This window comes from Anguilla anguilla, chromosome 4, assembly GCF_013347855.1.
Source record: "Anguilla anguilla isolate fAngAng1 chromosome 4, fAngAng1.pri, whole genome shotgun sequence".
In the NCBI taxonomy this organism is placed as follows: Eukaryota; Metazoa; Chordata; class Actinopteri; order Anguilliformes; family Anguillidae; genus Anguilla; species Anguilla anguilla.
Window position 1 is genome coordinate 30,322,285 of NC_049204.1, and position 14,874 is coordinate 30,337,158.

Sequence of the window (14,874 nt, forward strand, 5' to 3'; positions counted from 1 at the left end):
GGAACTGACTAAATACAGAGGGACATAAATGAAGAATACCTACTAAATACACAGCTATGCCTCCACCAATTAGGAAGCCAAGATACACATCGATAGCGTGGTTCTTGTACTGGATGATACGCGTCAGTCCACAGATAATGGCACATATGATGAAGGAGAAGACCAGAAGTGGTTTCAGAAGCTTCGAGGAGTCAGTTAGTGTAGCATTGAAGTACATCTGAAAAGAACCACCCAGACAAAACACAAGGTCCATGTTACTATATTAAAGTACAACTTTTAGTTTAGTACACCCACTGGAATAACGTGGGAAAAATGATGTAGGAATCAGATTTCATGCATTAATGAAATTGAATGCCTAAAATTATACCTGGACTCAATTTACTTTTGTAATTAGCCACACCTAGCTCAAAACCAAGAAGTGACATTGCATACAAGATCCTGAATGTGAGATAGCTACAGCACAGCATAAAGCTATAAAGATGAATTCAATAGTGGAGACAGAAGCAGTTGAGTATACAATGACTTATGGACATTAAGCCTCAAAATTTTGAGTCTGCTTGGCATCCAATGGACCAATATCAGCAGAGGAGGAGAATTAATGGGGATCAGCAGGTGATTGAGATGTGGTCTGTGACCATGCGACCAGTCCTGATGTCCTGGTGAGTGACCATAGCTAGTGATCCTACAAGCTAGGTAGCTAACATTAGCTGGGTAACATCAGCACCACAGGTGAACCTACTTTAAAAGACTTCAGATTTTATTTTATATTGTATATAATTTTATAGCTGGCTTACATGGTATTAATTATTGTTATAGTCATGCCTTTCCAATCAGTATACAAATAGCTACCTAACTACCTAGCTTTCCAGCTAATGCACGCCAAAATGTCGCAAAACCAATATAATGCAGTGTAGCTAAGTAAGTTATATTTTGAATCAGTGTGAAGTATCATAAGGTTGCAGTTAGTTACCTAGTTAGAGGAATGTCCAGTAGTCACTCATACTGATAACTGACACTGACTCTGAGTGTCCATTGCATTTTGTAAGCTTAATGTTAGCCAGTTAGCTAATGATCACTATCAATACATCATTACACCAGCACTACCAATTTAAAATCTATGAATTAACCATGTAGTGAATATGCTATTTGACTGGACCACTCATTTTACTATAGTGAGAGCTAGCAGGCTAGAAGGTAGCTACCTGAAAATCATCCCTTTTCACCAAGCCCCATTTGAATTCCACAGAATAATTAAATATGAATGAAATATGAAGCTCATAAATGCAGCTTCAAAAACAAAATTACAAGATGTTGTGCACCAAAAAAGTTGCACATTCAGACACAAATCTTAGTGGGGGAAGAGCAGCTCAGAACAGTGGTGAGCATGTTTCCATTATGCTTTTGATTCAAATTATTACATTTTTAGCCCGAAGGTACTTCAGTTATGTTTCATATTTTCTCTCCTATGAGCAGTGTGGAATATGGTACTGCTGTATCTATGTAAAAAAACACTTCTGTTCTTTTAGTTAATCATAATGAACATCTTACAGAAACTGCATATTGTAATAGTATGTTAAGACACTTCAAGTTGTAAGATTTTTTGTTAGTTTAGTTTAGTTGTGAAGCTACAAAGAGGCAGATTACTTACAGAAATGTAGACAGCAGCAAACGCAGCCAGTGTTGCATGCTGGGACGGAAACGATTTTCTGAAAAGGAGGAGGAGACAGTTACTTTAAGCTTAATTTAGTGAGTGCACACTATAAATAAGACCTGGAAAGACCAACCTGCATCTGTTAATGTGTAAAAAACCCCACAAAAGTCAGAAACAAATTGATTTTCTTACAGAATATGCTGTGTATTAAAACACACTGAATTACAACCATTGACAATAAAAATCGATTTGAGTGTTTTTTAATGTTTCTAAATTTTGCTTCTTGGTGACTACAAATGTAGGCAAGACACTGTCTTTTGATCTTTTCTGGAGCACTGCATTATGACATTTGCCATTTTCTGTTCCTATCACCATGATGGCTGCTTGTGATTCACAGATATCATTCATTCCTGCTGTCACATGGAAGACAATTGTGCACTCACTGAACAGATGGCTTTTATTACAAAGGTTAACTGACAGCAGGCAGGTTATTTCCCTGCAAGGCTTTTAAAATATGAATGAATGTACATGTATGCTCATTTAAAAAAAAAAAAAAAAAGATTGATTAAAATGTGAAACAAACATAAAAACAGAAACAGTTAATGCCCTAAGCATTTTTTATGTTGGGGATTTAATTTAGTTTCACCATTTAATTTTCCACCATGCCTCTTGAAGAACAAGTAACCATTTTGATACCGTCTCAAAGAGGAAAGGAAGGTGGAAAATATATGCGTAAACATAATGCTTTAACATAGCTGTTGACTTTCTGCCCTTTTCCCTTTCATGAAGATGAATTCACTCCAGAAGATACTCCTATGATTCATTTCTCATCAAAGAATAACCTTTTCGCATTAAACAAAGAAAATCAACCTCAAATTCATTAATCAATGAATGGATTGCATTGTTGAGTATAAACGTATATTCATCTTATTATATATTTGTGCGTCATTGTTATTTCATAAATCACATAAAGAAATGTATAGTTTTTGTATACTGTAAATATTGATGGATATCTAGTTTTTTAGATCATACCCTTAGAGAAAAAGGACAATATATTTTGATCTGGCAAACTTGCTCTGTGTAACCATAGAAATGGTGCCGATTGTCTCTGTCTTCCTCCCCCCTCCACAAACATCGAAGGAAACATCCATGGGGCAATCAGAGTCACGCTGAGTGTCTGTTTCTATCCCCCTCCCCTCAAAAGGCATAAAAAGGTGTCCTGGAGTTTTCTCTCCTATGAAAGTTGTATTACTTCATTACTTGAAGACACAGCACACTAGAATTATTCAAGAGTCAGAGACCCAGTGTGGTTACGAAATGAGAATCTTAATGTGTATACAGATAATGATCGTTAAGGCCTGACTGTTGAAATCGACTTTTTTAGAAACAGTTCCAGTTTTAAGCTGAAACCAATGCTGTGCATTCGAACACTGAAAATATTTTGCCTGAAGGAAGAGACTACAACAGGCTGGATTTAACAATTTGTCTACAAATAATAACTGTTGTTTGAAGCAGAAGTAAAGTTCCATGTTTTTTAGAGGTATTCAATAGCTGAGCTGGATTCCCTCCCAACATATTATATGTTTGGTCTCTGAAACGTGAATTAATCTTTTGATTTTAATATCATAGTGCTTAGTCCTGCTTCCAACAACATAAGGCAACTTTAATTGTTAAATTTATAAGCTTCCAGATAAGATAGTCTTTGTCTGACCCTGCTCTCACACCTTTCACAACTCACCCAATCAGTGAAACCATACTCCCTCTACTCTCTCATCCATTCCCTCCCTCTTCAAACAACATTTTGACCTTTACTTCAGTAGTCATTGAATTTTTAGATGGTTAAGATGAGCCGAATAGCATTTGGTGTTGACATTCAGGGGTTGATATTTGTTGTTGCCATCAGAGGAATCTGAACCTTGCATCTGGGCGTGGTGTTTATTGGTGTTTGGTGTGTGCAGCGTCTGACATTTTTTTTTACATTTTCAACCAAGATATTTTAGAATATTCGGCTGTCTTTTGGTTTTTGAACTTCAATCTTGGTTTCCTCAAAACTCTCTTGGGAGAAACAAGCTGTGGTTTGGTATTTTCCTTCATTCATTTATTTTGTGACCGTAATCTGTCCTTGTCTGTAACATTCATAATTTGTTAAGGTAGTTTAAATCTTAGTCTTTAGATTAGACTTTGATTTTTTTTTTTTTTTTTGCAACTTAATTTCTTAATTCTTATCTGGTTGTGAATTGTACATTTGGATGAAGATTGATCCAACAGGTTGCTCTTCCTATCAACAAATTTGGCAATTTAATTGATCATTCATATCTTTAATAATAATTACCAAATTAAATCAGATAAATATATTTTATATGTGAGATAATTATTCAGGGATGGGTTATTTGGAATATCTTTACACATATAATCAGTTTTAGTTGAACCCAGCCTCAACAGACATCAAAAGCTGCAACCTAATCCACACCTGCTATTATTAAAAATGAAAAGAGCATTGGTATTAACTATTGAGAATTTTCTATAATAATTGGGATGCACTAATACAATTTTTAGGCATAAATTAATTTTAAAATTCTCTCAATTCAGCTGCAGTGCAGTACAGGAACATTCTATAAACCAAATGAATGTGGGTGCATAAATGACCAATGCTTTAATCTGCCAAACCTGCCACTGTTTATGATGGCTGGGTCAGCTCCAGAGCAGATGTCATCCATGATGAAGGTGTTTTCATCACAGGAAGTGTTGAGCGTGGTGTAGTTGGGCTTGCAGACTGTAAGGAAGTACGGTGCATGGTAACCAGTTGACAACTGGATGATGTTTGTTATGAGAGCTGTGGCACAAAGCCCAAACACGTGGACCCCTAGAGAGAGAGAGAGATGGAGAGAGACAAACCAATATATGCGCAAATTATTAATCCATTCATGCATATATCAAACCAATATACATGTGAAGCAAACCAATATACATGGCAATCAAACCGACAGAAGCACCAATTACAAACCGATGTATGCATAAATGACAAACCATTAGATGAGTCAGTGACAAATCAATATAGATGTAAATAACAAACCGATAGATGTGTCAATGACAAACCAATAGATATGCATATGAAACCAATATACGGTACTGTATTTGCCAAGCAACCTATACATTTGTACTGAATTGATTATTTTTTTCTTGAACAGTGCCATACATTCATATTTATGTCTTTATGTTATTTGAGAAGCACTGGGGCAGGGGATCATTTTGTTTTTCCCTTAAGTAAGTGGTGCTTACTTATGCACGGAGAGACACGCACACATGCATGCATGAATGAATGCACACATGCACACACGCACACAGAATGCACAGTTTTACTACAGCAAACCCAGAAAAAGGAGCAGCAAGAAATCTTGAAGCCAAAGGCAACATTTAATTTATATAATATACTGGTCACTGCTGAGTGAGCACCACAATCTATATTTATGATAGATCCTATTCAGGGATCATTAATTTTCCATCTCAGAATCACCTGGCACATTCTATAAATTGTAATCACCCTGTGACAAAGGCAAGCCTGCCTGGTCTGCTTTGCTCATCCGAAAGACAATGTTTCTGTGGCATTTGACAGCACTGATAGTAAAATGTGACAGTGAAGATAGCTAGCCTATGCACGAGTGCACTGTTATATGTCAGACTCAGGGTATCGTATGTCTCTCAGTCAAGTCACTCCATGAAGCACTCACTCACTCACTAAGCAAATGAATCACCCGCTTAATCATTCAATGACCCACTTACTAAAACGCTCATTCACTAATTGAGAATTCAGTCCCTGCAAAATTTTAGCAAAAGGGATTTAGCAAAAAAATTAACACTAGCTGGTGAAACAATGAATCTAATAAGGAAACCCACTAAAGTGCAGTAATAATACCCACCACAGGTCCACCATTAAATTAAAGGCATTGTGAAAATAGAGCCTTTGAACAGGTTTATCGGTATGCAGTGGAACGTTTTTATTCCTTACATGTTTCCTATTATCGGACGGAATAAATTATCAAACTTGTTTCTGCCAAAGAGGGTGACCATTTTATGTAAAAAAATAAAATGGTCACCCTCTTTGGCAGAAGCAAGTCCAAAAAGAATGAAGAATAACGGGAAAAAACTCACCAACAAACCTGACAGCTCGGCGAATGTACGAGTTGAAGTTGCATCCCGCTGCATTGATGTTCACCTCTCTTCCAAGGCCGTTCTTTCTCCTCGACAGGCAGCAGAACAGAACGGCTTCGCTGATCATTATCTGCTGGCAGAGGATGGGTTTGGTCAGGGCAGCACACTGGGGATACAGTGATCTTGTGTCTCTCCATGCCAACACTGGGCCTGGATCACTAGCTCTTCTCAGCTTTCCACCACTGGGCTCTGTCAACTTCATTTAAAGCTAAGGTGCCTTCACATGACACCAGGTCTGTGGCTGAGGCCCAGGCTGATGAAGCTCATACCTGCACACAGGCCTAGGTAGGCTGCAGGCTTCAGAGTCTTCCCACAGCATGGAGGCTGCTGTCAGCACCACACAGAACATGTTTTTCCCTCCGCTCAATAATGCGACATTCTGTTCTGAACGCTATGACGAATTCACCAGCATTACAGGGTTCCCCTGCTTGTGTGAGGAAGCCAAATTTACACAAGGAAGACTTAATAGGTGTTCTACAATACAAGCTCGCAATCCATCCATCCACTGTGCTGTCCTCAGACCGATGAGTTTTGTTGCCTCATCTACAGTAATGCAGAGAGAACCTTCCTGTGCAGACATCAGGTTTAAGGCCCAGTGGAGCTGGATGTTTGAAGGCAGCAGGGATCTACTTAACCCTGAACTGATGGCAGAGGAGTTACTGTATGCATTTGGGCTGGGCTTGGCTCTGTGTGCAGATACTCTGAGACCTGAGCCTGCACCAGGCTGGCCATACAGAGACACCCATACCAGATTCTCCCCTCTCTGACTCTCTTAAGCCAGAAACTATTATCACCATCTATCTACTGTGCTTGGGAAACCCTGTGACACATGCTGGTAATAAGTTAGTCCCATGTTAACTTACATATGCCAGATAAAGACGATACAAATATAAAACGGAGAGTTTTAGAATTTCTACGGAGAGGAAAATGACTCAGAGGAAATATTTTCATGTACTGAGTCTGCATACTCTGCATCCAAGTCCAGGGAGCATAGCCCAGGGACATCTCATAAATTAAACTGGCAGCATGTATTCAAAGCAATCAAATTTATGTGGAACTGATGGAGATAATAAAACATTCAAACTGGATGAATAAGACAAATAAATCATACTACTAAAAAGTTAATGTTTCAGCTGGAGGACACAATTAATTGTGTAAAATCATACAATTATAAGTTATAAAAATTATAATTACCAGAGTAAACAGATTGTATTGTTTATTTTAGACATTTTTCTAAAATAAGTGCGTCTGCTCCCATGTTGCCCCACAAAAAAACAGTCATCAGTTAAAATCAGCGCGTTACGGATAACTTATTTGGTGTCATAATGCCTCATTCTCACATCACGAGTAACACTGAACAAAGATAAACATGTACTCTGTAAGAGTTCAGTTAAAACTGGACATTTTACTGTGATACTTTTTCAATATATTGTTGCAATTTCAATGTTTAACGACACTGTGGCGCAGAAGTTACAGATTTGGTAAATTCGATAATGCACTTTTAAGTTTGTAACCACACATCTTAATCAAATATTTGTATGAAGTTGGCCTACACTGCACAGTGAAAGTCTCAGAAATGTCTGCAGCCAGCCATTGCTTCTTTATCAGTCTGCAGTCCACCAGCTGAGCTGCATGTTACTGTGCAGCTGAAACAGCTGCTGGTGGAGGCTGACTGCAGGCTGACCACCGACTGTTGATTACAGTGCCGTGAAAAAGTATTTGCCCCCTTTCTGACTTCCTCGATTCTTCCATATTGGTCACACTGAATGCTTTCAGATCTTTAGACAAAATGTAATATCAGACCAAGGGAACCTGAGTACCCAAACACAAAACACATTTTTATAATTTTTATTTATTCAAAGAAAAAAGTTATCAAACACCCATATCATATGAACAAGTCATTGTCCCCTTAAATTCGTTGCACCACGTTTAGTAGCAATAACTGCAGCTAAACGCTTCCTATAATTTGATATCACTCTTTCAAATCGTTTTTGTTGCCCACTCTTTGCAGAACTGTTTTTGATCATGAACTACTTGTTTAAGGTCCTGCCACAGCATCTCTATTTGGATCAAGTCTTTGACTAGGCCACTCCAAAACTTTAATTTTGGTTCTTTTCAGTCACTGAGATGTGGACTTGTTTCTGTGTTTTGGATCATTGTCTTGCTGCATAACTCAATTATGCTTCAGCTTCAGCTCACAGACAGATGACCAGATATTCGCCTTAAGAATTTGGTACTTTGGAATCTGGTACTGAGCTGAATTCAGGGTTCCTTCAATAATGGCAAATTGTCCAGGTTCCGAGGCAGCAAAGCATACCCACACCATCACACTACCACCAATATGCTTGTTTGTTGGCATGAGGTTCTTATTGTGAGGTGCTCCATTTGTCTTAAGCTAGACATGATGGGACCCATGTGCTCCAGAAAATTCGACTTTTGACTAATCTGTCCATAGAACATTATCCCAAACGGCTTGGTGAGCATCCAGGTGCTTTTTTGCAAAAGTGAGACAAGGATTGATGTTTCTCTGTGTTAGCAGTGTGTTCTGCCATGAATTCCATTTTTGCCTAGTATCTTTCTTATTGTAGAGTCATGAACTCTCGGCTTAGCCGATGCTAGAGAGGCCTACAGTTCTTTGGATGTTCTTCTGGGATCTTTTGTGACTTCATGGATGAGTTGTTGCAGTGCCTTTGGATAAGTTCTGGCTGACTGGCCGCTCCTAGGAAGATTCACCACTGTTCCAAGTGTTCTCCATTTGGAGATAATGGTTCTCACTGTGGTTTGGAGGAATCCCAGAGCCTTAACCTTTTCCAGACTGATATATTTACTTTGATCATGGCATAGTGTGGTTGCAGAAACTTTGTGATGAATACTTTACTCTGAGGGAAAGGTCCAACATGAATGAGGTTTAAATTCAACAGTGCTGGCTGCAATAAAGTCTGGCTGTGTTCAAACAGCTGAATCTAACTATCAATTAAATCTGGTAACTAAGTAACTAAGGAGTTAATTACTTTTTGAAGTGATATATTAATTAATACATTACATAAAGAAAAAAAAGTGTTTACTCAGGTTCCCTTTGTCTAATATTACATTTTGTCTAAAGATCTGAAATCATTCAGTCTGACAAATATGAAATAATAGAGGAAATCAGGAAGGCAGCAAATAGTTTTTCATGGTACTGCATGAGTTGCTATTGAGCGATGATGCTTAACTACCTTGGTGCAGCCCAGATAAGGAGGACCTCCATGATATCTCCATAGACACCATGGAGGCCCTTGCTTCCTGGGTGACAGGATGCCCAATTAAGCATACCCCAGTCCCAAGTCACAGCCACTGACAGTGGTCTGATTGGGATTTGATCTCAGCCATAAGGTGCATTGGTACGCTAATTAGTGCCTCAGCTGTATATTCCCATTGGATGCCCCTTCAAATCAACATTTTTGATCACATAAAAATAAAATTCTATATTCTTTTGATTATTTTGATTAATTTTTTCAATTTATTTTGATTTTTGTAAATTGTTTTCGTTTCATAGATGTATATCATTTCCTGAAAGTCCTACTGCAACTTTGACTGACTCCAAAGCATACTACTCCAAAGTAGCCAATACTAACTTTCTTTGTGTGTTGCTAGCTATGACAGAGAGAATGATGCGTACGACTGACCATGGCTGCAGGCCCAGCAAAGGCCAGGCTGAGTAGCATCAATAAGGGGACGACCTCGTGCGTAGGCTCAATGTAGGGCAGGCTCAGGCTCCGATCATTGCAGTTGTAGCCAGAGCGCACTGGCTTGAACACGTCTGTCAACTCCAGGAAGTACAGGCTGACCACAGAGGAAGCAAGGATAGGAAACTGCCCAGGGAAAAAAATGTCAAAACAAACATCACTCTCAAGTTCAGTACAGAACCCTGCATATATTACTATGATATTAGACCGGTTATGTACAGTACATGAACATATTAAATATATTATATATTATTTCTATATCTCATTTATATCACCAATATTGTATGTCTGTATAAATACTTTTTATTTAGGTTTCACATCTTTATACCAGTTGGTACTGACATCTGCTGCAAAAAGCACATCAGAAATAATTGTGTATCTTTCAACTATGCTACATAAAATCACAATACATATCTAGCAAACAAAACAAAAAAATCACATACAAGGTTATTGATCAGTAAAACGTATCTGTGCCCAAGAATGAAGAAAAGTATCTAAACAACAAGAGGGAAGCAGGACGTAAAATACAGTAGCACAGCATCAAAATTTTGTGACAGGTACCAAGTCAGCTAACATACACTACACTACCAAAAGTATGTGGACACCTGACATCCAAAATCTCATCCAAAATTATGGGCATTAATATGGAGTTAGTCCACCTTTTGCAGCTATAACAACCTCCACTCTTCTGGGAAGGCTTTATACCAGATGTTTGGGCATCTGCAGGGATTTGCTTCCATTTAGCCAGAAATGTGGCTGAGGTGGGTGGATGGGGTTGAGGTCTGGACTCTGTGCAGGCCAGTCAAGCTCTTCCACACCGATCTCAACAAAACCATTTCTATATGGACCTCACTGTCTGCTCAAGGACACTGTCATGCTGAAACAGGAAAGGGCCTTCCCCAAACTGTTGACACAAATCTGGAAGCACAGACTCATCTAGAATGTAATTGCATTAAGATTTGCCTTCACTGGAATTAAGAGTCCTAGCCCAAACCATGAAAAGCAGCCCCAGACCAAGGGGTGTCCAGATACTTTTGGTCATATAAGCCGCGTTTCCACCAAAATTACCCGGAACTTTCAGTCCCAGGAACTACTTTACCAGGAACTAAAAGGTTCCTTCAGCCAATGGTTGTCTGCGTTTCCACCGGGGTCTAAAGTACCGCGAAGATTAGGCAAATTAGCCCACTGACGTTGTCGTCGGTCCATCTGTCATATGATTTCTTCTGTAACCCCATACTACCACCGAAGTAGCCTACATTATTTTCTAATAACCGGGACAGCCCGGAGGGGTTTATTCCACATATATACAACGGGTTACCAACAATGACTATATATGGTTACTTTTGTATTTATTGATTTTCATATATCCTCTCAAACACATTCATTAACAGCAGAAAACATGCACACGTTGTAAACAATTTGCTGTTTTATTACTTTCTCGTCGCCAATTCCATATAGGCTAATCGCAAAATGACAAGAATAGAACGAAAACTCGGACTTGCGTGAAAATGTAAATTAGTAGTGGTACAGCCACCGTTTGCTTTCCTTCGAAGTTACTGCTAGCCGAGCAGCGAAGTGTGCCCTCCAGATGCGAACCATGCACCATAAATTAGTCCATAGTCTTCCTGGTCTTTTCGTGGAATTGAAAAATGGCAGTAAAATTGAGTAAAAGTACGGCAGTCTGAAAAAGCTAAAGGGAAGATTACTAGAATTAACCTGTTATTTTACCCGGATAAAAAGTGCGGAAGGTGATTTCCAGTTTGCTTGTACTGTATCACCAATGTTAATTATGCAGAACTACCGCATAACTCACATAACTGTATCAAACGTTTTGAGTCAATTACAACGGGCTAACAAAGAAAATCCGGAAGAAAATATTCAGCAACCGAATTAATCCGTTTGAATGTTTTGGTAGCCTACGTAATATGCTGTCCCAGCACGAATGCTTAGCATTTTATAAAACGAATACTAAAGCAAGAAAAGAACAGAAGAGCACACGTTATAATTCCAAGACGTTGACAGGCTATAACCAAAAGTAGGCTACTGCGCCGCATAACATACAAGTTTGATTTGAAGTTATTATGAAAATAAATTGGTTTGCCGCTGCATATTTTCAAACATGGCGGGTAATGGCGGAAAATAAATACAACACAAATGCTACGAGTACTCGACCAATCAGAAATGTTCAGCGCTGCAAGCTCCACCCAAAAGGTTCCTGTACTTTCGGAAAGTACTACCCCCCGAGCAGGAACGTTTTGGGGGGTAAAACAAAGCCCCCAGAACTAAATTTAGACCCTAGTTCCTGCGGTGGAAACGCACTGAGTTCCTCAAAAGGTTCCTAGTTCCGGGGTATAGTTCCTGCGGTGGAAACGCGGCTATAGTGTATAAATGACCAAGATGCTTTAGCCTTAGCTCTCACTGTGCCCTGTGGTCCTCAGGCAATAGCATGTAAAACTGTATAAAGACTTAAATCACACATAATCACATGTTTGCATTTGGACAGAAATATAAAGGGACTTTATATACTTTATATAAGATATAGAAAAAAAACTATACACGCTTCACACAGTGCTGTTGACTGGTAGCCACTTTCTTCTTATTGTCTTGGATCTTGCCTCGGTTCATTGTACTTTTGAAGACCAAAATACATTATTAATAGACATGTGTAGAAAATGTAGCTGTCTTTGCAAAAAAGATGGAACAATTTGCATTTCCAGGAAAGGAAATACATATCAAGGATATAATAATAATTTGTATTGAAAGTGCTCTATCACTTTGAATAGACTTATAAAAGAGCCTTGAACCCAAAGACTAAGATTTTCTTATGGAACACAAAAACCCTCTCTTTTATGTTCTATTAGGGGTGTTCGCTCTGTATGTATCTCTAAGCATCTAAGTGGCAGCAATATGTGACATGGTAGGTTAAATAATGCATATGTGCAAATGGATGAGTGCTTATTACCCTGGTGCTTATTTTTAGAAGCTAGTGCCACATGCACAATTACTGTACTTACTGTAGTAACAGTAGCATGTCTGGTAATGTATCTCTGCTCCTTTTCCTCAGCATACAGACAACAAAAATCATTAAAAGACTGAATAAAATAGCCGGCTGGAAAGTGCTAATCAGAAAACAGCCAAATCTTGGTGGGAATCCTATTGCCAGTCAGTGACTTGTGAATAGATCAGTTCCTGCAGACTTATTTTCGCAATAATGCTCACATTGGGGCATCTCTCCAGCAGTGCATTATGGATTTCAATGAAAATGGCTATGGATTCTACACTGAGGGTGACTGAGGTTATGCCTTAAAACAATGGCAGTACACTACTGCTGGAAAAAGAGATTAATTTTCAATGAATAGCTTTAGCTGCTGCTTATCTACACTTGAGATGAGCCTGCGCTGTATGGATAGAAAATCAGCCTAGTCAAGAAGGTACATTCATGCTGATGTGGGTCAGTTGAAATTAGGAGGATTTATTTTGAGCTGTTGTGACATTAGCAGGCATGAAGTCTACCCCATCCACTTGCCATCAATACTTTTAAAGCCTCTCAAATCACAGTCTAGTTTTGAGAACTAGCTGGGAGAATTACCTGGTGCTTCACCAAAGGGACTAAGGGATTTAGCATCAGGTAACAGTCCTAGCTAATCCATGGACTCAATCTTCAAAACCATAGTTGCGCTGTTTGAAGATGTACACCAAAATACCAACTTCCTGAGGGAGAAAGCTATTTATAGTATGACATCCTAGTCCTAGGACAAGATAAAAAAAGAAAAGAGATGACAGAAAGGGAAAAGATGGTGACAGAAGAACTATACAGCTCATAATAATTGTAAATGGAGAGCATATTGTGGATCACAGCATTAGAATTGTGGGGGAGTAACACATAGCCAAAGAAAGTGTAAAAGCACAGCACGAATGGCAGCCACGGGCACAAATATCACTTGGAACAGGTTTGTGTGTTTACTTTGGTATTTTCATTTTATTCGCTGGTGTGCTTTCCCAGGCCATAATAGATAACGCACCTTTGCTGTAACCGTGCCAGGTTGGCTACTGCTATGCAGCCATAACGCCTGGAATAACACAAGAATCAGGATCTCTATATCCACCATAAGCTAACAAACACACTGATACCAGTTTTAATGCAGTGCATGCATTCATTGTATTGTATATGTAATCCATTGCAAATGAATGAAACTATAAACCTCTGAGTGAATGGCTAGGTTCCCTGCCGCCAATTATTTATCTTGTGTGAATGGCAACCTGGTTCACTTTCCCTAAGGAGCTTTTCCACTGAAAGCACTACTGCCTCCATTCTTTATGTCCTATTGCCCTATATATGCTCCTGCTAACTCCAGCCAGCAGCAATGGTTCATCTCCCAGGCCACATGAAGCGTTTTTATTGCTGTACTGTATCCTTGTTCTGTCTGTTATTCTCCCCTAACATCAGTGTTCAAATACAGCCCTCACTCCAGCAATGCGGAATGAAATCACGTCAATGAAGACAGCCATAGCTGGACATTTTCTATATTGATTCTATAATCATTGTTCATTGCACAGCACTGAAAGTCTTGTAGTAAAATTTTGACTGCAAGAGGAGTAGGAATTATTTATTATATTTTTTGTTTATTTTTTCTTTTACAGGGAAAATGCACAAGGCACCAGCACAGAATACTACTCAACATCCAGCTGTATCTTTGTCAAAAACTGTCAGCTGACTTAATATGATGTGATTGCACATTTTAAGACAACACCGACTGCTGTTTAGGATATTCATAAAAATATGATCACCAAAAGCAAAGCTAGAGGAAGTAACCTTGGTATGCATGGTATAGAGGCAATATGTGGGATTTTATACATAAAATACTAATCCTTCCAGGCAACTGAGCAGCTGTGCCTGCTGTCAAGCCAGTTTGGTGTACAATGCTCACCACAACCACAGGGGCTTAAATCCAGGGAGCTTGTCCAATTTATGGTGCAAGTGGTGCAAGTAAGTAATAATCACTTTCATGCACCATTATCTGTTGCAAATTAGTACAGATATGTTCTGGGAGGAGTGGAACCATATAGCATAACCGTGCAAATGAAAACTTTTCCATGATCCCCGGATTGTGACAGTGAACATGGCCAAGGGAATAGACACTGTATGTTTGCTTCCTCAGTTGCAACCTATTTTTATGCGGTCTATGGTTGCAACAGATGCAAATGTTAATAAATCTAAATGATCAGCCCTCTTTTTAAATGCAGGTTTGCATGTATTTCTGAAGCCATTTGGGTGCAAATGTAAGCCTA

The 14,874-nt window shown here is 38.9% G+C and overlaps 1 protein-coding gene across 4 annotated transcripts in view; it reads right to left on the reverse strand.

Annotated features, from left to right (window-relative positions):
• Positions 1 to 14,874, reverse strand: part of LOC118225013 (phospholipid phosphatase-related protein type 4) — a 31,030-nt gene that overhangs the window by 6,506 nt on the left and 9,650 nt on the right. For 2 of the 4 annotated variants that reach the window (XM_035412955.1, XM_035412953.1), the window contains exons 2-6: positions 9,526 to 9,711; positions 5,801 to 5,933; positions 4,319 to 4,514; positions 1,649 to 1,706; positions 44 to 217 (exon numbers count right to left, since the gene is read on the reverse strand). In XM_035412955.1, the coding sequence (XP_035268846.1) occupies positions 44 to 217; positions 1,649 to 1,706; positions 4,319 to 4,514; positions 5,801 to 5,933; positions 9,526 to 9,564 (600 nt within the window). In that variant the 5' untranslated portion in view covers positions 9,565 to 9,711. The remainder of the gene's footprint in view (positions 1 to 43; positions 218 to 1,648; positions 1,707 to 4,318; positions 4,515 to 5,800; positions 5,934 to 9,525; positions 9,712 to 14,874) is intronic. The other 2 variants (XM_035412954.1, XM_035412956.1) reach the window with 2 other exon arrangements.